Raw genomic sequence first — 24,983 nt, forward strand, 5'->3', positions numbered from 1 at the left:
TTAAAATTCAAATGATCTGGACAAACTGGAGACATGGTCTGAAGTAGATAGGATGAAATTCAATAAGGACAAATGCAAAGTACTCCACTTAGGAAGGAACAATCAGGTGTACACATACAAAATTGGAAATGACTGCCTAGGAAGGAGTACTGCAGAAAGGAATCTGGGGATCATAGTGAATCACAAGCTAAATATGAGTCAACAGTGTAATGCTATTGCAAAAAAAGCAATCATCATTCTGGGATATATTATCAGTAGTATTCTAAGCAAGACACGAGAAGTAATTCTTCCTCTCTACTCCGCGCTGATTAGGCCTCATCTGGGAAACTGTGTCCAGTTGTGGGTGCCACATTTCAGGAAAGATGTGGATAAATTGGAGAAAGTGCAGAGAAGAGCAACAAAAATGATTACAGGTCTAGAAAACATGACCTATGAGAGAAGATTGAAAAAATTGGGTTTGTTTAGTCTGGAGAAGAGAAGACTCAGAGGGGACATGATAACAGTTTTCAAGTACATAAAAGGTTGTTACAAGAAGGAGGGAGAAAATTTGTTCTTAACCTCTGAGGATAGGACTAGAAGCAATGGGCTTAAATTGCAGCAAGGGCGGTTTAGGTTGGACATTCGGAAAAAATTCCTAACTGTCAAAGTGGTTAAGCACTGGAATAAATTGCCTTCGGAGGTTGTGGAATCTCCATCATTGGAGATTTTTAGGAGCAGGTTGGACAAACACCTGTCAGGGATGGTCTAGATAATACTTAGTCCTTCTTTGAGTGCAGGGGACTGGACTAGATGATGTCTCGAGGTCCCTTCCAGTTCTATGATAACAGTCACATCAAAGGCTTCCTGGCTATCAGCACCATGCACTGAGGCACAGCACTTACTGCTGGTCTCTGAGCTGGCTTCATAATCAATGGCTGCTGTACCAGACCTGAAGATGCTGGTACCATAGCAGACCCAAACACTGAAGGCAACACATGCACTTCATGAGGCAGCTCCAGCAAGACACTATCAGTCTGAGCAGCTGGTGAGGGCAGTACCAACAGGCTCGTGAGATCTTTCTCAGCTCTGTCAGCCTGTGGTATCAAGACAGGCCTTTGTTCTGCTGTGATCAAGGGTGACCACTCTAGTGCCTTCTCTAGGAAAAGCAGCAGCCCTCAACAGTCCTGGCTTGTGAAACAGAGTCAATGGCTCTGCCCTGATCGAACAATTATGGAGTGGTGTCACAGAGCAGCAAGCCAAAGGGCTGAGCTGTACCTTTGGAACTGGCATGGCTAGAATCCGAGGCCAAAGAGTCCAGCACTGAGGATTCTGATGATGCAGAAACCATATCTTGCTTTAGCTTTGGAGGCCAAAAGAGCTCTGAGAATTTAGGTCTCTTTGAGCAATGCCCTGGTGCAGTGTATCTCCTCCTTTCTCTGCCTTCTGGTAGGGCTGGAGGAGCATTCCTAGACAGATAGGAATCCCTCTAACAGATTGAGGCAGTAGCAATGGAGGGTAAAGGGTGACCTCCACAATGATGTAGCTGACGTGTTCTACTCTTAGCATCTTGCCCTTTTTGTCTTGGAGCCTGAGCAAAATAGACATCTGTCCTTGAGCTGACCCACACTCAAGCAGTTCAGGCAACAAGAGCGAGGGTCACTCACAGACACCAGTTTGCAACTCCCAGAACAAGGTTTGAAGCTGGGAGATATAGGCACAGGTTCCCCCAGTAGCTGGCACAGCCCAGAGTCCACTGATTTACTAATAAAAAGAATGAGGAGTACTTGTGGCACCTTAGAGACTAAAATTTATTTGGGCATAAGCTTTGGTGGGCTAAAACCCTCTTCATCGGATGCAGGCAGTGGAAAAAGCATGCATCCGATGAAGTGGGTTTTAGCCCACAAAAGCTTATGCCCAAATAAATTTTAGTCTCTAAGGTGCCACAAGTACTCCTTGTTCTTTTTGCTGATACAAACTAACATGGCTACCACTCTGAAACCTGATTTACTAATGAGAAAGCAAGAGAGAAAGAGAAAGAAAGGCCCATTCGAAGAACAAACTAGCAAAAAATACTAACTGGAAGTTCAGAGGAACAACTGACAGAATGTTCTGACCACTGAGCACAAACAGTAAGAAGAAATAGAAGGGTAGGTGTGGCAGCTCCATTTTTTATACCCTCAACTCAGAACAGGAGCAGCACCAGGGTCTTTTGTGGGAGCGGATAAGACCGCCAGTAAGGAATTTCCTCTACATTGCCTCCAATCCCAGGGCCCAATCCTACAAACCCTTATCCATGTAAGTAGTCAAAGAGGTTGCTTGATCAGACCTGTACAATGAATTACATTACTGTACTCTGCATAAATACATAATGAAACTGTTTTGCCATTAAACTTCACATTAACATTGCTCTGAGCTAACATTCTTTCTTTCTTTCTAATTTCATAACACAGTCTCCCTAGGGGTGCACTGATGTTTTTACCATCATTTTTACATCATTGTGAATCCCTTATGTGACAGTATGTCTCACTGCTTTGATATCATGTCAATCGACTAAAAAATTAGAGACATAATTAAACAAATATAAGAATTATTGTGCGGAAAGATGCTGGGAGGTGGGTGTTGAACCTAAATACAGAATCTTGCCCTTCAAAAACCCTTTTTTGTAAAAATACCATAAAAGAAGACAGTAATGACTACCTGCAGTACCTAATTTTTTTTCTGTGATGCTAATAAAAGAGAATAAGTCAGCACATCCATAAGCAAAGCCATACCTTTCAAACTGCTTCCACTTTTAGCCTCCATATTTTTTAACTAAGTGTGGGTTGCATTTGTTTTGTTATTTATAATGAATAAATTTTGCAGATAGAGCACGAAACACACAAAAGTGTGTTTCACCAACCTAAAATTAGCTTCACCTTTTAAATAATTTTTGGCCTAACAACTTAATATTTTATGGCCAACATATTTTTCAATACATTATACTGCTTTTATCATTATTTTTCAGTGTCCAAAATGTGCTAGATGCCTAGAGGGGTTCTCTATGTTTTGAATCTAATTACCCTGTAAGGTATCTACCATCCTGATTTTACAGGGGGGATTTCTTTATTTCTATTTACTTCTATTTTTATTAAAAGTCTTCTTGTAAGAAAACAATGCTTTTTCATTGTTCTCCGATCCAAGGGTTTGGGTCTGTGGTCACCTATGCAAACTGGTGAGGCTTTTTATCCAACATTTCCCAGGAAAGGGGGGGTGCAAGTGTTGGGAGGATTGTTCATTGTTCTTAAGATCCAAGGGTCTGGGTCTGTAGTCACCTAGGCAAATTGGTGAGGCTTTTTACCAAACCTGGTCCAGGAAGTGGGGTGCAAGGTTTTGGGAAGTATTTTGGGGGGAAAGATGCGTCCAAACAGCTCTTCCCCAGTAACCAGTATTAGTTTGGTGGTGGTAGCAACTTTAAATACTTACAAATAGGGTTATAAACATGAAAAAAAGCAGGAAAAGTAGTATAAGAACAAGGGTAACAATAATAAGATCACATGCTTACTCAGCTCAAAGAGGCACGTACACATCTTAATGGTCATGCTCCTTTTATTTTTCCCCACTCCCTCCCCTAATTTTTCATAGGTCAGACAGCAAAAGTTAGTTTTTAGGAGGTATCTGAATAAGGTGAGAGGTGGCTAGCAGAACAGGTTTAGGGAGGGCATGGTAAGGACGGGGTAGCGTGGGAAAAGGTGCAAATACGTCAGAGAGAAGATGATAAACCAGGTATTGTGGCTGAAATCCCCACTGTAGTGGAGCCAGGATGGAATGCAAAAGACGACTCTCTGCAGTATATACTCCATTTATGTGTACCACCATATTCTTCATTCTCTGCCCTATATTCTCCAGACTGAAGGCTGATCTATATTATCTACAGCTACAAACAGACTATAATGGGCTTTCTTGTATCTGGGGATTAGCCAGAGAGATCCCTCAACCACGTCCCTTACACCAGAAGTCAAGAGTAAGGGTGGTACAAAAGGTACTACAAGGACCTATACCACCAGAAAATTCCCGTGCACTGGGAGGCTGGGTTTAAGGCTACTAGAGCAGCAGCAAAGCAGTTTTGATAGACGTATGAATCTAGTCCAATATCTTCTTTTTCATAGTTATATAATAGTATTAATTGATTTTTTGTGTGTGTGTCCACATTTAAAATCCAATAAAATATTTAAATAAAAAACACATAGAAACCTACTATTGTTATGCCACATTTATCAACAAAATGAAATGGCCAAGATATTAAACCCTGGAAATGAGGGTACAGAATAAACTAAATTATTCTTACAGTCCATTGTTGTTTATAAACTACAGTATGGATTCGATCCTGCAAGGTGTGATCAGCCCTGGTACTGGTGATTTCAAGGCAGATGAGGGCAATTCAGTACTTGCAGCACTTGCTCACTACATAGCATTCTACACATACCAGACCTCAGTCTTAAAAACATGTCTTTTGCCAACAGTTTTGTTCTGGAAGTAGGCAATTTTGGGATGGAAAGATAGCAAAGTTCAGAATAAACGGTAAGCTAAAATGTTTTTGGGTTTTGTGCCCACTGAAACTTATGTAAGTGTTGGCTCCTGTATTCATCCTCCACATCCTCAAATTCACTTTAAAAAATTTTTAAAAAGGATCCCTGTGTTCTCCTACATATATCAGGCAGATGTTGAGAAACTAACAAGACTTGAGCTTAACTTTTACATCAATCTCAATGCTTCTCTTTGTTCCATTTCAACCTCCTGCCTTCTTTGTATGTTATCTGTTTACACTGTAAGTGCCCTGGAGCATAAATTGCTTTGTCTTCATACCTGTATGTTACCTTCCGGGTACAATGTTGGTGCTATAAAGCTAAAAACTAACAATGATACTTCAAAAGTTGCCAATAAAAAGTCAAGTTTTACCCAAAGATACCACAACGTGGTATTCTGAAATCCAGTTACTTTACACCATAAGTGTAAGAAAATTATACAATATCTCAGAGGCCACTGTGTGGTAACTGTGGGTAAGTGTTCACTTGTAATGTGGTATAACTGCTATAAATGGATACAGAATTAAAAAGGAAAGGAAAACTTTCAAAAATATCACAAAAGATAATGTACTATATATAAATGGATAGTCAATGTTACAATTAATTCCTGAAAACAAATGTTTACTTAACCTTTCTGTCACTGCTATTCTTTGAGATGCGTTGCATAAGTCCATTACACTGAAGATGTGTGCACACCTTGTTAAATGGTGCTGAAGAGTTTTCCCTACCAGAACATGTAGGGGCAACCCTAGCCATCTCTGAGCCCTCGTGCTGCAAAGTGAGTGTATAAAGGCAGAGTCACCCCGCCCCATCTTCTCAAAGAACAACAGTTATGGAAAGGTATGTAACCATTTTTTCTTCGAGTGCTTCCATATGCTTATTACACTGTAGGTGATTCTCAAGCTGTTACCCCAGGTGGTGGAGTTCAGAGTCATCAGAAGAGGTACTGTAGGACTGCCTTATCTTTATTTACATCATCTCTTGATTGTGCAGACAGTGCACGATATCTGTTGAAAGCATGCAAAAGGAAGTTGATGTGTGGTCTCAACTACATCTTGTCACTGTACAAACCCACGTACAGTGGATCAATTACCAATGCATTCAGCTCACCTACCCCCCACAGGAGGTGATGGCCACCAGGAAGGCAACCTCCACTGACAGGTTTAAAAATGAGAGCACGATGCCAGTGGTTCAAAGGGAGGGCCCATAAGCACAAACAACAACAAATTCAAATCCAGGAAGGTGTTGGGTCTTTGATGGGCTATCTATTTAGTCCCCTCGCGGATATGGTCATGATGAGATAAGTAAAAACCATCTTACCATGTATGACTTTTTGGGGTTCACCCAGGCCAGTAATGGGTTCAGTCACTGTCTGCCTTGTAACCCTGGGGGTCTTGTGGCTGTGCAGCTTTTACCCAGAGCTGTGACCCCAGCAGCCAGCCAACAGCCCACAAGCCTCACCCTGGCTTTGTCCAACCAGGTTACTCCTTGCAGGCTGACCTTAGTATCTCTCACTGGACCCTCACAAAGAAAGGGCTCAATCCCTCTCACTGGACCCTCACAAAGAAAGTGTTAGGTTCACTGCCTTTACAGAGACAGTATAATACGCCAACCTTTTAGCTTTCTAGAAGCACATACTTTACTGAACTTATACAGCACTGAAGATTTCTAACAAAAGCAAAACAAGTTTATTAACAAAAATGCATGGATTAAGTGATGCCAAGGTAGAAATATTTACAAACAAATACAGTGAAAACATGTATCCTGAAGTCTAAAACGTAACCTAGCAAGATACAATCTTTGTTTAAGATGATTTTTCTCACCTACAGTTAGATGACAGCAGGTCTCTGTTTACTAGTAACAGCACAGGTCCTCAAGTGGATAGTTTACAGTTTTGAATACCACGTCTGTCTCAGCCAGGCTGGGGCCATAAGGATCATCCTGCCATGATCTTTATTGAGCTTGAGGATCACCCTGAAAACCAGGGTTATTGGCAGTTATGCATATAGGAACTCTTTGTTCCACAGAAACAGGAAGGCATCTGATATTAATCCTGGGCTCACCCTGGAGCAAAAACTGGAACGCTTCCTATTCTGGTGAGTCAAACTGGTCCACAGAAAGAAACCCCCTTCGCATAACACCAAGGCTAGCAAGTTCGTGCAGAGGGACCATGTGTTATCCAGACTGAATGCTCTGCTCAGACAATCTTTGAGGCTGTTTTGGTCCCCATGCAGGTGAGACCCTTTGAGAGTAACTGAGCTCCAAATACACAAGTTCCACAGCTTGATAACCTCTTGGGAGAGGCCAACTGATATGGCTCCTCCCTGTTCCTTCACAGAGAAGTCAGCAGTGGTGTTGTCTGAACAGTCTTACTTTGAATGTGAAGTGCTGGCATACCCAGAATATTTACATCCAATTTGGCCTCATATGCAGTCCACATCCCTGAATTCAAAGGTCACTGACACACGCTCCCCACGTGAATGCTGATGTGTCCATTACTGAAGTCTTGAAAAGGAGAGAAGGGGTGAAACAGACTCCCCTGCAGAAGTCTTAGCTCATCCTCCAGATGAGAGATAACAGAACCCTCTCTGGGATTCGCACTGGCGTGTCTAGGTAATGAATCAGAGAGGTTCAGCCCAGCATGGGGAGTGACAAATGTACGTGCTGCCATGATCCCCAAGAAACAGACAATTCCTCTCAGTGATCTCAGGGTGGTACTGAGGGATGCTGAGAAGTCCCATATAGTTGGGAACTAGCAAGCAACTAGAAAGCCCTGGAGGAGATTGAAGCCAAAACTAAGCCAATTAATTCTATCCTCTGCAAGTACACAGAAGTTGACTTTTCTAATTGTTTCACTTTAGGTCCAGGATGTTGAACAGACAGTTATTTTCTGGACAGCGACTTGCACATCATGTATGGATCATCCACAAAACAACCAGTCTTCCAGATAAGGATACACACACGTTTCTTTTGCATAAGTAAGCAGCCACTACCACCATTTATTTGGTAAGTACCCTCGGAGCGGATAATTTGTCAAAAGACAGGATAGTGAACTGGTAATGGTCACCTCCTACAACAAACCTCAGGAATCTCCTGTGGCCAGGATAGATTTCCATATGGAAGTGGGCATCCAGTAAGTTAACATGCCGTTCTCCTAGATCTAGGGAAAGGGTAACTGTAACCAGGGATACAATGCAGAACTTCAACTTCCTGATGTATTTGTTGAGGTTCTGAAGGCCCAAAATGGGTCAGAGCTGCTTTGGGTATCAGAAAGTATCTGGAATAAAACCTCCTGCCCTGATGAAATGAGGGCATCTCCTCTATCACTCCCAAAGAATAAAGTCTGTACTTCTTGTGTTTGCACAGACACATAAGAGGGGCCCCTGAAGCAGGAGCAGAGGGTTGGAAGTGGGGGATAGAAAGAAACTGGAAGGTATATCCCGATTCCACCATTCTTAGCACCTACTTGTCCAAGGTGGTGGACTGACAAGCCCAGAGAAAAGGTGACAACTTGTCCCAGAGAGATGGAGAAGGGTCCATAAGATACAGGTTGGATAGGATACTGTCCTCGTCATCGACAATGGCTGCTTGGAGGCTTGTGGCTGCCAAGAAAAAGAGAGCAAGGAAGTAAAGGGCATGAACATCCTCCTGTGTGACCTTTACACCTCCACATGGACTGGTCAGGCTGCCAGAAAGCATAATATTGTTGTCTGAGCTGGTACTGCAGGCAATATTTCATCCTCTTTGTCATGGACACATAGAGGCCTAAGGACTTGAGTACTCTCCTTGAGTCCTTTAGTGTGTGCAGAGCCTCATCTGTCTTAGAGTACAAGACAAAGCCTTCAAAAGGGAGGTACTCAGTACCTTGTTGTACCTCCACAGGAATCCCAGAGGCCAGTGACCAGGATGCTCTGTGCGTAGTCACCACTATCACCTTGGCTCTGGCTGCAGAACCCACTGTACCCGAAGAATCCTGTAAAGCTGAATGAGACACAAGGCATTCCTTTGCAACAAGTGACTGGAACTGCTCCCTGGAATCCTCTAGTAGTTTACTAGCAAACTGGGATATTGCTTCCCAGTTTGAAAAGTCATACTAAGACAACAGAGCACTATAATTGGCAACGCAGAACTGCAGAGATGTTGTAGAATATTTTTTCTAGCCATAACGTCTTGCCATCTTTATTCTTAGGGTAACCTTAGCTCTGATCTGTCAGCTCCTCTCATTCCCTGCAGCCACCACTAATGACCTAGGTGTGGGATGTAAATAAAACTGCTCAACCCCAGGAGATGGAACTTTATCTTTTTTGTTCCAATCTTGTAGCAATTAGTGGAAATGGAGGAATGGGTTTGCCGGATTGTTTTGGCTGGCTGCATAATGGCCTTATTTCTGGGCAAGGCAACCTTCCCTGTCCCAGTGGGATGGAGAACGTCAATGAGCTTGTGGGTATTGTCTTCCATTAGTGCTATATGAATACCCAGGGAGGCTGCCATTCTTTTGAGGAGCTCCTGATGCACCTTAAAGTCGCCTGGGACTGGGGTGGTCGCCTGTAGTACCAGCTCCTCATCAGGAGACAAGGATGCCCGCAGGGGCAGCAGCCTCTGATACAAAGTCCTCAGTAGGCAATAAGGAGGATGCCTGCACAGGAGACAAGAGAGAAAATATTCTAGTTCTGACTGATGTTTCTGTTGTGACAACTGGGCCTACGAATTTACTTAAATTGTGAGCTGAACTGTGCAAAATATGCAAAAGTTCAGAAGATATTACAATAACCCATAACAACAAATGATGATGGGAAAAGATATGAAAGGGAGACAAAATAACTGAATTCATCTAAACCAAAAAGGCCATGTTGACATAATTCAAAGATTGTATTAAAATTATGCTGGTTAAATACCAGATGTGGAGCCAGAAGTGAATGAGCGAAAATTGGTGTGTCAGATAATTAGGCCTAACTGGTAGATAAAATAATGAGGGGTTTGACTATTGTATCCATCACTCCCTTTTTGGGTCTTTAGAAGAAAGATTTTGTGGGGAAAGGACAACAAGGAAAACAGATGGAAAGAACTGACAGAGGCTACTGGAGCAAGCTTCACTATCATGGCTGCCATCCCCAGCATTTCCTAGGACCCTGGGCCTTCATCACCCTGATCCTGAGTGGTGACCTGACCAAAATAGGCCAGAGAGAGGGGGACCCAGATGACATCACATTCCCTACCAGCTCCAGCTGGATCACAACCACCACCTGGGATAACAGTTCTCATCATCTTTGATTCCATCGAAATCAAGAGTCAAACAAGGAGGCTTTACCTCCTAAGACTGAACTTCAACTATAACCGTAGCAATGACATCTAAGAGATTGTCAAACAGGGTGGAGGTTTTTTCCTTCTAAAAACTGTCTACAACTAAAGGAAAAGGGAACAAGAGATGTTAAAATGAAAACCTTATTTAATACTCTACATTCCAAATGCTTTAATTATTTTTCCTTCTTTTCTGTATTATTAATAAAGTGTTAAAAGGATTTTTAACAACATGTTTGCCATGGTGCTAAGTAGACTAATGTCTTTGTATACCAAGCCCCATTGCTTGTTTAACACTGTTTAATGGACAGCAACTAACTTACGTTAACACCTTTATCCCATATATTCCAACTAAGTTAATAAAATAGTCTATCAGTACTGGCAGGAGAAGGCTCCCTCCTGGAAGATCAACCTGTGTGAGGGAGTTGCATAGCTGCAGGAACTAGGCGTGCTACCGTAGCCCCTGGCTTGAAGTGGTTTCCATTATATACAAGGTTTACGGTTTGGTTCAACAGTTCTCAGCACCCCCACTATGCAAACTGTTCTAGAGCCGCTGGGGAGCAGTGAAGTAGATCTGGATGTTGGAGACACCCAACAACGCATCCAAGAGGGCCACTGCAGGGGCTGGTAAGGTACTGGGCCCCAGGCACATCCGACCCAACCATCCAGTCTCTAGCAGAAGTCCTCTTGGAACCACACCGATAAGCATGGGAACAGGAACAGAAAGAAGCTCTAGAATCTCAGTACCAGAATACTTGAAATTTTATCTCAATCTGACAAGGAATCAGAATATTTCAAGAGCCAGGGTGGTAGAGTACCGGGAGGGGTCCTTAGAGATTGCAATCTGGATAGGTACCGACATGATGCCAGAGGAAGCATAACAGGTTTCTTAGCCACTGGTATCATTTGGGATGGAGGACCTGGTTCTGGCCCAGAAGATAAGTCAGGAGTTGGCACCGGGCTGAGGTGTGCACTACTCTAATACAGTGCTCCAGTGCCTATTATCTTGACTGCTGCACTAAGCCTGGACAAGAGTACTCAATCTGCAGCAAGAGGGAGGGCAGTACTGTCAGGTACAGTAAATCTTTGGCCACTGCACAAGCCTCCTGCACGATCAGCACAGACATGGGCTGTTGACTCGCAGGAATTAAGGATGACCGCTCTGTCACAGCTGACAAAATAGCTGATCTTGATAGTCCCTGAAATTGATGGCTCGGGTCTGACTGGCAGTGCTCAGAGGCCTTCTAAGTGAAACTCAAAGCAAGATTATAAGAAGTTAAAAGAAATCTAAAACCACAATGAAAATAATAAAGATTTTTGAGTGTCAAGGGGCAGAAGAGTAAAAGGTAGGTAAGTAGCTCACAAGAAACAGTAATGCTCCAACCACAGACGGTGAAAAGGAACTGCAGGGAAACTGCCCTTTATACCCTCACTTCACAGCATGAGTCACTTCGCAATTGGCAGGGTCGCTGCCTGGGTACTACTAGGAAAAGCTGTCTGGTATCAGTGCTGATGAGGCATGCAGACACCTACAGTGTAATGGACATACACACTCACAAAAAAGAACTTGTTCTTGCCTTCTGCACACACATACATACCAAAATTGAACAACGCACATAGATGAACTTGAAAAATTAGCAGTAGCTAATTTCCCAAGATAAGCCGCCATGTGCACAATGTATCATTGACTAAGATTGGCCCTTTACACTTATTCTTTCCGTAACTGCCATCGGTAAGGCCCAGCATCTTTCAATAGTCTTATACACATTAACACAAATACACTGGAGTGAGCCACAGCACATTTTTCAATAGGTAGAATTCCGTATTTTATATAAACCCACATTTATTTATTTATTTATTTATATATTTATATATTTATATAGTGTACATGAAATAAAGACTAAATATGGAGATAATTTTATAGAAGTGTAAGCAAAAGACAGTGCTACATTGTATTAACTAGTCAGGGTAATTCTTTGACATTATAATGCCCCAAATTATCATAATTTAACAAAAAATAGCTATAGAACCTTGGAAGTCTTATTAAAAAGCTCTTATCTGTATTAAAAAATATCACTAATGCTTGCATTGTATTACTGAATGTTCCCTCAAATAAAAGACTATGATATTATTTTCCTTTCATAAGCCAGTGGAAAAATGATGACAATAAGATAGTATTATGAATGTGGTCGCTTAAAAAGGGAGAAAAAATTCTTCTTGTAATGTTGCCAAATTGCCATAAGCTAGTGGCATTTAAAATACAGATTCTGCAGTCAAATCAAACTCACATGTTTCTTAACATTTCCAACAAGCTGACCCAAAAGCAAACCTTCTGTCCTTTAAATGAAGCCAGTAATGCCCAGGGCAAATATTAAATTGGAGGAATAAAATGTTCAGATATAGAGCTTGATCTTGAAACAGCTCTGAGGTGAAAAACTCAAAGGTCAGTTTGTGCATAGAACACATAAGCAGCATTAATAAATTACAGTAAACTTGAGGGACAGACTGATAAATAAAAGCATCAAGCTTACAAACAGAATATTAATTTAACTGAGGTACCTATTAAGCACATGCTTAAGTGTTATCCTGAATCAGGGCCACACTGTACACCACACTGATATCAAAACACATGGTGCAGAATTTCACCCTAAACATATCTGGCACATAATTATATCATCATACTATGTGTAATTAATTTTAAATACTGTATAAGTACACCATCAATTATATTAATATATTTTTTAAATCAAGTTGATATCTTCATCAGTATTGTAATTCCCTCAAACTGATCATTTTGCTGAATTCATTCATCATCAATCTATAAATTACAACCATGAAGATTAATAGACATTATTAAGCCATCAACTGGAGACTAAAAATCACACAGCTGCCAATAGTCTTGATATGGCTGGTGCCCTGTTATTTTAAATCTAACACAGAGAAGAATAGTCCCAGCCTCTCTCATTGCAGCACCACAGAAGTTTCTTTTAAACAGCAACACCAGCCTCCTGCCAATGAAGGGATACACACACCAAGGTGATGGGCAGTACTCGCACACCTGTAAGACTGCTGTCTGAGTGCACTGCACATTCAGTCTTATTGCCAGGACTTATCTCATCCCCATCTACACTCCATCACAGATACAAGCAGGAATGGGAAATAATCCAGACTGAGAGAGTGGCTAGGGAGGGCTGTCAGCCAGTGAGTCCCAAGCAGTAGCAACACTTCACAACAGCCATCCCTCCTCGTCTCTCTAATACGACGAGAGGACCACAGTTTACTAGTTCTTTGCAGCTTACAAATCTGGGATTCTCAGAGAGAAGAAAAATTCTCTCTGTGAACGATCACCTTCACCTGCTTAAAGCTGCATGGGGCAGAATAGCATGGTGACGGTTCAAGATATGATCAATTGTGCTTCTGATGGAGTTACAGATGCAGTCAACTGCACTGAAGCCAACATGCAGAAATGCGGTCAGCTGTTCTTTGGGGGAAAGATGGGTGTGAGAAAATGGAAAAGGAAAGAGAAAGGGAGGAAAACCCCGTGCTGCCATCACCCTCCCTGCACACCTACTCCAGAAAAGTGAAATAGGAAGATACTGAATGTGACTGAGCTCACTGTTATCATCCTAAACAAACTATTATTAATATCTGTATTACCGTAGCACCCAAAGGCCTTAACTAGGCTTGGCAGGATTCAATTTAAATCAATATATGTTGGTAAACATCCATGTCACCTGACATGCTGAACTGACGAAAAAACCATATCACTCGGTAACAGTTGGCCAGAGTGCCTCCCCGCACATCTTGTACCTGCAGGGATCGGGTGTCACCAGTTCTGCGGCAGCACAAGTTGCTCTCTGCAGCCTTGCTCACTCAGTCTTGTGACAGCGGGACTGCAAAGAGTTCCCTGAACAGCTGTAGAGCCAGTGACACCCCATCCCTGCAAGCATAAGGGGTAGGGAAGTATGTGGTCTTAGTAGGACAGAGCAGAGGAGGAGGACAAGCCCCCAGCCCTGTTGTCTCAGCTGTCGCAGCCCCGCTTACTCAGTCACCAGCCAGGACTGTGGGAGCTGTCCCTGGCAGGAACTATTCAGCAGCACGTTATAACCAGGGGCTAGTCTTCCTCCGTGCAGTCCAGGCCGGAGGTCTCTGTTCCACTGGGCCACAATCACTGCCTCCCCTGCACCTTGTGTCCTGGTCTCTTAGGCCCTTCTGCCATGCTGGGAGTCCCTTGCAGCCTTGCTGTCAGTGCTGAGATCTTACTGCAATACCACTCTCTCTGCTACCCTAACCCTCTCCATCGATTTCCAACAACTGTAAAAATAGTTACAAATTGAAAGTAAAAATCTTGAAAATGAAAATGTATATTAATTGTTGACATTAGAAAAAAATAAAAATCAAATTCTGCCAAGCCCAGCCTTAATCAACACCAAGGCCCCTGCATGCTGAACACTGTAGATACATACAGGTGTGCATGTGCAGACATAGTCCCTGCCCCAGAGAGCTCACAGTCTAATTAGACAGGAGTTCTAGATCTCTGGGCCTCAATCCAACAAGGCAACTAGAAGTAGGGAGAGCCTGCTGAGGAATGAGAGTTTGGTAAGATCTCCACAGGTTCCAAAAGGAGGCTGACACAACTTCCATAAAATTCAAACTTCTGGATTTTTTTTTAAATGACCAGACCTTTTAAAGCCTAAAATTAACATACTAAATTTTCTAAAATTAACCTGCCAGCACACAATATGCTTTGTCTGCTAAATCTTCAGTTTTGATGGAAAATTATCCCTATATTTTCTTTTTCTGAAAATTCCAGCACTGAAAATTATGAAATCATTACAACATAATAAACGCAAATAAAGAAGTTAATGCATATACAATAGTGAGATATTTACAATAACAACAATTTTATGTTATCTTGATCTTAGTTTACCATTGTTTTAATTCTACTTACCATGTCCTCGTATTAACTTCATATCTATAAAGGTCATCCACCAATCCATATTTATTGCCAGGTAATGCTTTGTATCCACCATGAACATAAATGGATTTTGTCATTGCATCATAGACACTACTATGGCCATATCCACCTTGCACAATTGCTCCTTTTGTTTCTGGCACAAGCCATGAATTTGATCCTGGAAGAGACATATGAGAAACATAAAATAATACTCTAACCTTGCAAGGACCTACTCCTGGGATAAGTCCTTACTTAGCATGAGTAGTCCCAAATAAATCAATTGTAAAGTCAGGGACTAACAGTTTACATCTTTGAAACCATGTAGATGTGTTGGATATATTATGCATGTTTTTCCAAATTTTTAAATTGGCTTGGCTCATGTTAAAAATACCCCTATGTAAACATAAAACATTTTAAATCTATAATACAAGAAAGAAATGATAGATATTTAATTTTTATAATGTCATAATCTGAAGGCAGGGCACACACTTTCCCAAATGAAATAAATAACTTTTGCATAAAATAAAAGTAATTTTTATTGCCCTTCACCAGTTTACAATACACACACACATTCACAGAGTAATACAGTTGGCATCATGTAATGTTTTGTTTGCTTGTGTGGCTATAACTTGTAAGCAGCAGCTGCATCTAAGATTAACGGTTGTTCAGACATAAAATTTAGGCAGAGAAATTACAGCAATAATTACAGCTTTGTACTGGTGATAGAGTGAGCTTCTAAAAAGAACTGGATCACATCTCATAATAAGCATTCCCCTAACATCTAATGCCTATACATTCCGATAAATAGAACTACCAAGTCCAATTGGCAATACCACTGTCTGGTAATTCTCAACAATGCCACATATTCTACTTTCTTTCCTCAAAATTTGAAAACACTCTTAGTGTCATCACCCAATTCATCCTATGAAAACTTTCAATGTTCTAAAATGTTATTTTTTGGGGTAAATTTGCTTTAACACAACCAGATAAATGTACAATTTATATTTAACCATCAACCTGTATATCATACTTTTATCTAAAATTTTCAATAAAAGTGAAAGAAGCTGGCAACAAAAAAAGTCCCCCCAATTTGTTTACTCTGTGCATTTGACACTGTTCTGCGTAACACCATTTCCACTGCTTTGTTAATAACCAATTGAGCTTCCTGGCTCATGTACTAACATGATGACATAATTTATTTCACCCTTCAGGGGAGGCTCAGCTGCATGCTCTTTTCCTGGCTCTCCAGATCTATGTTTACCAGTATCAACAGCAAACAAACTGAAGAGATGGTATGCTGGCATGTGCACAAAATGGAAGAACAACAAAAGACTGAAGATGTTTAGTGCTGTTGTTCTGCCATATTTTTTAAGAAGACTGTTATAAATATTTTCAGGGTATCAAAAGAAAACATAATTCTCTGCACTTTATTTAAGCCATTAGTTCAGTCAGGCACATATGTATGTACTTAAATTAAAGAATGTGAGTAAATCCACCCCTACTCAGTAAATAATTTAAGCACATAATTAACTTCAAGAATAAATCATCCTATTGAAGTCAATGGGACTTCAGCACATGCTTAAACTTAAGTACATACTTTTGTGCTTGGATGAACTGATGCATAGGCAGTGTTCTATCAGAGGTATAGTTTGTTTTTTTTAAAATTAGTCAATTTCAGAACTTAAAGTTAACAGTATCCTTATAACAAAAACAAGAAGGTAACGTCTATTGCAACATTCCAACAATGTTTATTATACATACATATTCAGATCAAAAAGTAGTATCTTAGGGTAGTAATACAATAAACCCAATTAAATAAAATCTGGCAACAGATTTTTAAGTCATATGATGCAGTAACTGTAGATGGAAAAATGTACATATATTTCATATCCGTTTCAAATACATTTGTCACAATATACAGTTATTTTCAGAATAGTTATAATAATAATTTTTCTTTTAAATTAAGCATATTTTATCAAAATTGTCCTTTGGCTCCTTCCCTCAGTTACCAAGGCCTCTTTGATAGTGTGTCTGTTACCTTGTTTTAGAAAGCAGACACTTTAAAACCTTTTTTCCTAGAAAAATATAGTTCCACACCTATCACTTGGCCAACACTATTTTTCCACTGATCACTTCAGATTACCTAACACAACTAAATTTTAATAAACATACTAAGATTTGAACACCATATTTTGCTGTACTGCACTGTGATAAAAATTATCACCAAAGAACCTATTCATCAAATAAAACAACCTTTTATATAAGAGTAATAAAATCCAACTCCTAAGTCATCAGGACTAGTTTAGTATTCAGATTGGTACAGTGAATTTAATCACTTTACCGCATGCCTTAACTCATTTTTAAAAAAAAAAATCAACAACTGTTGGCTTGATTATTGTTCTGAAACTTCAATCATATTTTATTATTGGATATTTTTGTTATAAGCCCACAATGCAGAAAGGACAGAACATATTTACAGGTCAGCAGACACAATAACTTCTCATGAAGTGTGCTAGATACAAATGGACAATTAGGCTTCAGAAACTAATTAAGAGAGACCATTAAACTAATCCATCTGAATTTGCAACCATTGCTTGTTAGTTATTTAATTGACAATATGTCTCAACAGTTCAGCTACTGAAATTCACAAAAGGATAAGTCTGTTAATAGCAAATGTACTATAAAAGCAAGGTCACGTTCAAATCCACTTTTCATACCACATTTCAAACCAAGAACATCAGGTCAAGCCAGCCAGTTTGTAAAAGTTGTTCTAATCACAGATGATTCTCTGCGTCTTTGTCTTCAGGGATTATATCAGTACAATACTATGGAATCCTCCAGAAGAAACACATGACCACTTCACCTGATGGCTATGGAAAGTGGGAAAAGGCTACCGCATTCTGCGTGAATGCAGCAAAAGATGCAAGCCCAAGCACTACGTTTGGATCCCCTGTATGTGGGAACAATGACTGGAAAATCAAGAGTAGTAGTTGAGACTCTGAAGAGAAGAAGAATGTACATTGTATACAAGAACCAAAATGGAAGGTGTTGAAATCCACAAACAACAGGGATGTTCAGTAGCAAGGAGGAATGGGGTAAAAATAATCATAGCAGAAATATTAAAGAATAAGGTAGCAAACATCCAAAGGAACAGTTACCAGCTCATGAAAGTTAGAATAGCACTGAGCAGAGAACATATATTTAATGTTATATGCACATACATGCCACAGGCTGGCTATACGATTGAGTAGGAGGAGCAATACAAGAAGCATCACAAGTTAAGTACATGATTATTGGAGCAGATCTCAAATGGACATTTGGGAGAACACAGTGAAGTTATGACGACTGTCATGGAGGATGAGGCTTTGAAACCAGAAATGAAGTGGGTGAGGATATCTTTGCATTAGCTCAGAACCCACAGCCTGATTGTTGCCAATACAAACTTTGTAAAGAAGGAGAAGCACCTATTCACACACAAGGGTGGTGCCAACCGGACCCAGATCAATTACTTCTGGACAAAAAAAAGATCTAAAAAATGTAAGAGACTGTAAAGTGATCCCAGGAGAGTAGACTGCGAAGCAACACAGATTGCTTGTAATGAACTTCCTGGGCGAAAAAGCTATTGGATGGCAAAAAGGTAAGTTGTGGAACAAAGAATAAAGTGGTGGAGACTTGCAGATAGGAAAGTCAATCTGAGATTTAAGGATGAAGTACTGCAGTCTTTGCACAATGACCAAACCAACTACGATGATACCAGCGAGATTTGTTGGAAAACATCCAATTTTACAGAAAGTGCATAAGAACCCTCTGGCCAAACAAAAGGAGATAAAATTTCATGGCAAGAAGATATGATGGTCCAGCAATGTGCAATTCGACATTGGTGAGGCCTCATCTGGAGTACTGTGTCCAGTTTTGGGCCCCACACTTCAAGAAGGATGTGGATAAATTGGAGAGAGTCCAGCGAAGGGCAACAAAAATGATTAGGGGTCTGGAACACATGAGTTATGAGGAGAGGCTGAGGGAGCTGGGATTGTTTAGCCTGCAGAAGAGAAGAATGAGGGGGGATTTGATAGCTGCTTTCAACTACCTGAAAGGGGGTTCCAAAGAGGATGGCTCTAGACTGTTCTCAATGGTAGCAGATGACAGAACGAGGAGTAATGGTCTCAAGCTGCAGTGGGGGAGGTTTAGATTGGATATTAGGAAAAACTTTTTCACTAAGAGGGTGGTGAAACACTGGAATGCGTTACCTAGGGAGGTGGTAGAATCTCCTTCCTTAGAGGTTTTTAAGGTCATGCTTGACAAAGCCCTGGCTGGGATGATTTAACTGGGAATTGGTCCTGCTTTGAGCAGGGGGTTGGACTAGATGACCTTCTGGGGTCCCTTCCAACCCTTATATTCTATGATTCTATGATTCTAAGAGGCAGTAAAGGAGGAAAGGTTTAAGCAATGGTGGAAAAGTTATGAGGAATACAAGCTTTAAAGAAACCAGCAAAAAGAGTAGTTGTGGGAGTTAAGAGTCTGGCATTTAAAGCTTTATATGCAGAACTAACAAAAGAAAGGGAAAAAGAAAATGTAGATTAGGCAAGATTAGGCAAAGAAGCAGAGAGGACTTGGTAGCAGTGAAGTGTGTCAAGGAAGAAAATGGAAGGCATTGAAGTCATTAGGAAGTAGCAGTGATTTTATGAGAAACTGCTTAATGAAAAGAATGCGAAGAAACGGTTGAGGGAAGTATGCGCAAGCAATAACCACATAAGACCTATCACCATGGTGGAGACTCAGATAGCACTATAGATGATGAAGCATGGGAAGGCAGAGGGACCACACTGTGTATCAAATGACGTATTTAGAGTATTAGGCCATGAGGGTGTGGTGATGATGGTGAATTTTTTCAACTTAATTTTCTGTACTGGAAAAATACCCAACAAGTAGAGGAAGAGCACATTGAGGGACCAATTATCTTCAAGAATAAAGGAGATGTGCTAGAATGTGGTAATATTCAATGAGTCACATGATGAAATGGTTGGAAAGAAAGACTTTGGATAGAGCTGGAGCATCAAGTAAACGACAACCAATTTGGGTTTATGCCAGGAAGACTAACAATGGATGCAGTGTTTGCAGCCCAAATACTGCACGAGATGTACAGGGAGAAATGCAAGGAATTACATTTAGTGCTTCTGGGTTTAGAGAAGGCTTATGACAGAGTTTCTAGAGAGTTGTTACGGTGGTGCCTCCAGTCGGGCAATCTGCTGGAGACTAGGGGAGAGCATGTTTTTTGCAAGTGACATTAAATTATCCCATGAAGATAAACACAAATTGGAAACTGACCTAGAACTATGGAAGGCTGCATTAGAAGAACATGTCTTATGAATCAACTGACAAAAGATGGAATATATGCAATGCTTCACTGAAAGGAAGCATGAGAAGCCAGTAAAACTATATGGCCTACAGTTAAAGTTTGTGCAACAACTTAGATACCTCGGTTCAGTGTTGAGCCTTGATAAGAATGTGGATGTGGATGTTAGGAGCCAAATGAAGAGTGCTTGGTATAAATGGAGGGAGCTGACAGGAATTCTCGGTGATAAGAATATGCCAAGTATACTAAAGAATGAAGTGTATAAGATCATTATTACTCGAGCCATCATGTATGTATTGGAATGCTGGCCAGTGAGGGAGAGAGAACCACCACTACTTCTCAGAACCACAATTAGAATGCTCAGGTGGACGCCAGATAAGACAGGAGCCGATAGGCTACACCATGAAATGACAGGAGTCATATGCAGGTTGCCCCCAACAGAGGCACCTGCTTTTTCCTTTCCCTGGGGATGCTCAACCCCTGCTCAGCCCCAGAACCCACCCCCACTCCACCCCTTCCCCCAAGGCCCCCCCACCTATTTCTGCCCCCAGTCCATCCCCACCTTGCCTCTTCCGCTGTACCCAGTGCCTCCTGCATGCCACAGGACTGCCTGTGGGTGCTAAGCACCCACTAATTTTTTCATGAGGGAGTATCAACTGAGATGGATAGGTGCGAGACTGAAGTGTGGGATATGTTGGCCAGACCGTACAAGAGCTTGAAGCCATAGGACAAAGAATCATGAAGACCACCTAAAAATAGCTGATTCAAGATGCTGGAGGACATGCAGAAAGCTGGTGTCAGCAGTAACTGTAATTCTTCCAGATATGTATCTCTGTGGGTGAAAAGATCAATCTCTGGCCAACCCCATCTCTGGAATATGTCCTGGAGGAACTGAGTATCCAAATCCCATTTGGAGTCATGGGAGAAGTGTCTGCTGAGGGCATCAGCAGCGGTGTTCTGGATGCCTGGAAGGTAGGCTCTGAAATTTGGATGTGGGTTGACTATAAGCCAGTTCCAGAGCTTTATAGCTTCAGTGCATCAGGAGGCGGACCTTGCTCCTCTCTGCTTGTTCATGTAAAACATGCAGGACACGTTGTCCGTCATGATTCTCATCACTGGGAGGAAATGGAGCCAAGCATTCCTGACCATCCTGAGTTCCAACAGGTTGATGTGGAGACGGGTCTTATAGGTCAACCATCTGCCCTGAATCATGAGGGTACCTACATGGGATGCATTAGTCAAAGTTACTGACAGTGTTGGGCGGCAGAAAGGAACACCTGAACAGATGTGCAGTCGCTCCTTCCACCAATTCAGGGAGTTCTTTACATGCAAGAGGACTGCCAAGATGTCCAAGGCATCTCTGGTAGGAGAACAAGCAATTTTCAACCAACCTTAGAAACAGCAGAGGTGTAAATTTGCATGACTGGTAACAAAGGTACATGCTGCCATGTAACCAAAGATCTTAAAAGACAGTTCCTTCTTGATGTCTTAGGGCTTCCCTGAATCAACCTAACCAGTCCTGAAAGTTTCACAAATCCGTCTAAAGGGAGGTACATTCTGGCTGTCACCAAGTCCAAGTACATACTATGAACTGAATTCCCTGCACCGGTACTAACACAGATTTCTTTACTATTAGCTGTAGGACCAACTCTTGGAATGGAGCAAGAGCCTTCTGAATGGAAGACAATATTGCCTCAAAAGAGCATCCTTTGAGAAACCAGTCATTGAGGTACAGGAAGATGAGAATCAATTCCTGTAGAAAGCAAGTGGCCACTACTGCTAGAACCTTCAAGAACACCCTTGGAGCCAAAGAGAGACCGAAGAGAAGCACTCTGACCTGGAAATGATCTTGGCCCACAGAAAATCGTAGGTATTTCCCATGTGATGGGTGATTGGCTATATTGAAGAAGGCATCCTGGAGGACAAGGGACAAAAAACAAACAAACAATCTCCTTCCACTAGAGCAGGAATTATAGTTACGAGAGTTACCATCCTGAATTTTGGGGGCGTCACAAACTTGTTTGGCTGTCTTAGATCTAAGACTGGCCTCCAACTTCCATCCTTTTTCAATAGAACCCTTTGCCCCTATAAAGGGAAGGAACCAGTTCTATCACTCCTAGACAGAGGAGAAAGTTCACCACTTGCCTTAGCAGAAACTCATGAGAGGGGTCCCTTAAGAGGGACAGGAAAGGAGCAGTTGGAAGGGAGGGACTTTCAGACTGGATAGTGTAACCTGAAGTTATGATCTCCAATACTCATTGGTCCCTGGTGATCCACTTCCAAGTCTGGTGGAAATGGACAATGTGGTCCCCCAAAGGAGGGAGGTGGGCTAAAGGGTGCAACTGTAAAATCAGAGGAACACGAGCATTCGAACGCTTGACCAACCCATCAAAGATGCTGTTTACATTATGCCTGTGTGGTCACAGAGGGTGGTTGTGTGACCATCCTCTTCTCAAATCTGTCTCTCTTTCTGGGGATTATGCAGGGTCTTTTGTACTCCAAGAACTGAGCAGGGCATAATTACTGGGCAGTCAGTGACCTACTGAAATGCTTCTTGCTCAAAGATGTATAAATGCCCAAGGAACATAGGATGGCCCTGGAGTCCTTAAAGAAGTACAGGGAGTCATTCATAGTCTCCAAGAAGAGTTTGTGACCAAAAGGGAGGTCCTCTATTGTATTTTGGACCTCTCTCAGTTATGCCCTGAGCATAATTATCAACAGAGAGATCACAGAATCATAGAATATCAGGGTTGGAAGGGACCTCAGGAAGTTATCTAGTCCAAGCCCCTGCTCAAAGCAGGACCAATCCCCAACTACATCATCCCAGCCAGGGCTTTGTCAAGCCTGACCTTAAAAACCCCAAAAGGAAGGAGATTCCACCACCTCCCTAGGTAACGCATTCCAGTGCTTCACCACCCTCCTAGTGAAAAAGTTTTTCTTAATATCCAACCTAAACCTTCCCCACTGCAACTTGAGACCATTACTCCTTGTTCTGTCATCTGCTGCCACTGAGAACAGTCTAGATCCATCCTCTTTGGAACCCCCTTTCAGGGAGTTGAAAGCAGCTATCAAAGCCCCCCTCATTCTTCTCTTCCGCAGACTAAACAACCCCAGTTCCCTCAGCCTCTCCTCGTAAGTCATGTGTTCCAGTCCCTTAATCATTTTTGTTGCCCTCCACTGGACGCTTTCCAATTTTTCCACATCCTTCTTGTAGTGTGGGGTCCAAAACTGGACACACTACTCCAGATGAGGCCTCACCAACATCGAATAGAGGGGAATGATCACGTCCCTCCATCTGCTGGCAATGCCCCTACTTATACAGCCCAAAATGCCATTTGCCTTCGTGGTAACAAAGGCACACTGTTGACTCATATCCAGCTTCTCGTCCACTGTAACCTCTAGGTCCTTTTCTCCAGAACTTCTGCCTAGCCATTCGGTTCCTAGTCTGTAGATGGAGCAATATCAGCAGCACCTAAGGATGCATAAAGAGCTGTTCTGGCCAATAGCTGACCCTCAGGAACAATAGATTAGAATTGTTCCCTGAAGTCCTGTGGCAGATGTTCAATAAAAGCTACTAGCCTGCTGCAATTAATAAAGTTATAATTAGCCATGGCTGCCTGATAATTTGTGATCTGAAATAGCAACGTTGCTGACAAGTAAAACTTTTGTCCAAGGAGGTCCAGTCGCGTTTGGTCCTTGTCATCGGCGGTAGCCCCTAAAAAGTGTGATTTACCCCGCTCATTCACAGAATCCGCCATTAGGGAGTTGGTGGGGATGGAAAAACAAAAAATCACAGTCCTTCTGGGACACATCACAATTTTTGTCAACCCTTCTGCACATTGGTGGAATAGTGGCTGGTGTCTGCCTTTCCATTTTAGCCAGATCCAACAGAGCCTCATTAATAGGTAACACTACTCTGAAGGATGTTGCTGACTGCAAAATGTCAAACAGCCTCTGCTGCTGGTCTCTGACTTCCTCCATTGGGATCTGCAGAGTGTCTACTACCCTTCTAATGAGGTCATGGAATTGTAGGAATTCATCGGTGAAGTGAGCTGTAGCTCACGAAAGCTCATGCTCAAATAAATTGGTTAGTCTCTAAGGTGCCACAAGTACTCCTTTTCTTTTTGCGAATACAGACTAACACGGCTGTTACTCTGAAACCTAAGTTAAGACGGATGACTGCACCAATGGCTGAGTGGAATGCTTCAACGTCAATGACAGGGCCAAGCTAGATGGTACCTCATGCTTCCCCTTACTAGTGGAGGGTACAGATGCCCTGTAGTAGCAATGTTTTCTCTCCTTGGAGCTCTGGGCTTTGCAGGCCCACTGGTACCAAAGAATACCCTTGGAGACCAAGGATGCAACCTAGTCTTTTCTAGAGCTGGCTCAGTAAAGAGTCCAACCTCCTCTTTTTCAAGAGTCTTCCCGGAGTGTTCCAAATGTTTACCCTTCTTATGGGAAACATGTCCCGAGTTAGATGGAATTCTGGGTCCACCTGGGGTCAGATGTACAGAGGGGGTGGGGGGGTCTCCACATCTAGCTCAAAGGGTGGAATGTTCCATTGCCAACAATCCGAGCTTTATATCCCTGTTCTTCCTAGCCCTGGTTTTAAGGGCTAAACAAAGAGAGCACTTTTGGGAGATATGGGACTCTCCCACTCAACAGACACACTTGGAGTGTCTGTTGCTTACTGGTATAGCCTTTCAGCAGGAGAGGCAACATTTGCTGCCTGGAGAACCAGGCATACCCCACCAGGAGAAGAAACCTCCAGGGAAAAAAGAGCAGGGGGAAAACAGCCCTCTCACCTAAATTAACTAACTATGCTAACAACAAC

General features: G+C 42.0%; 1 protein-coding gene across 5 annotated transcripts in view; it reads right to left on the reverse strand.

Moving 5' to 3' along the window:
* The window catches only part of ATRNL1 (attractin like 1), a 1,055,790-nt gene that overhangs the window by 872,495 nt on the left and 158,312 nt on the right, over window positions 1-24,983 (reverse strand). For all 5 annotated transcript variants that reach the window (XM_048857032.2, XM_048857033.2, XM_048857034.2 and 2 more), the window contains exon 10: window positions 14,791-14,974. In XM_048857032.2, coding sequence (XP_048712989.2) covers window positions 14,791-14,974 — 184 coding nt within the window. The remainder of the gene's footprint in view (window positions 1-14,790; window positions 14,975-24,983) is intronic.

This window comes from Caretta caretta, chromosome 7 (genome assembly GCF_965140235.1).
Source record: "Caretta caretta isolate rCarCar2 chromosome 7, rCarCar1.hap1, whole genome shotgun sequence".
Lineage (NCBI taxonomy): Eukaryota > Metazoa > Chordata > Testudines > Cheloniidae > Caretta > Caretta caretta.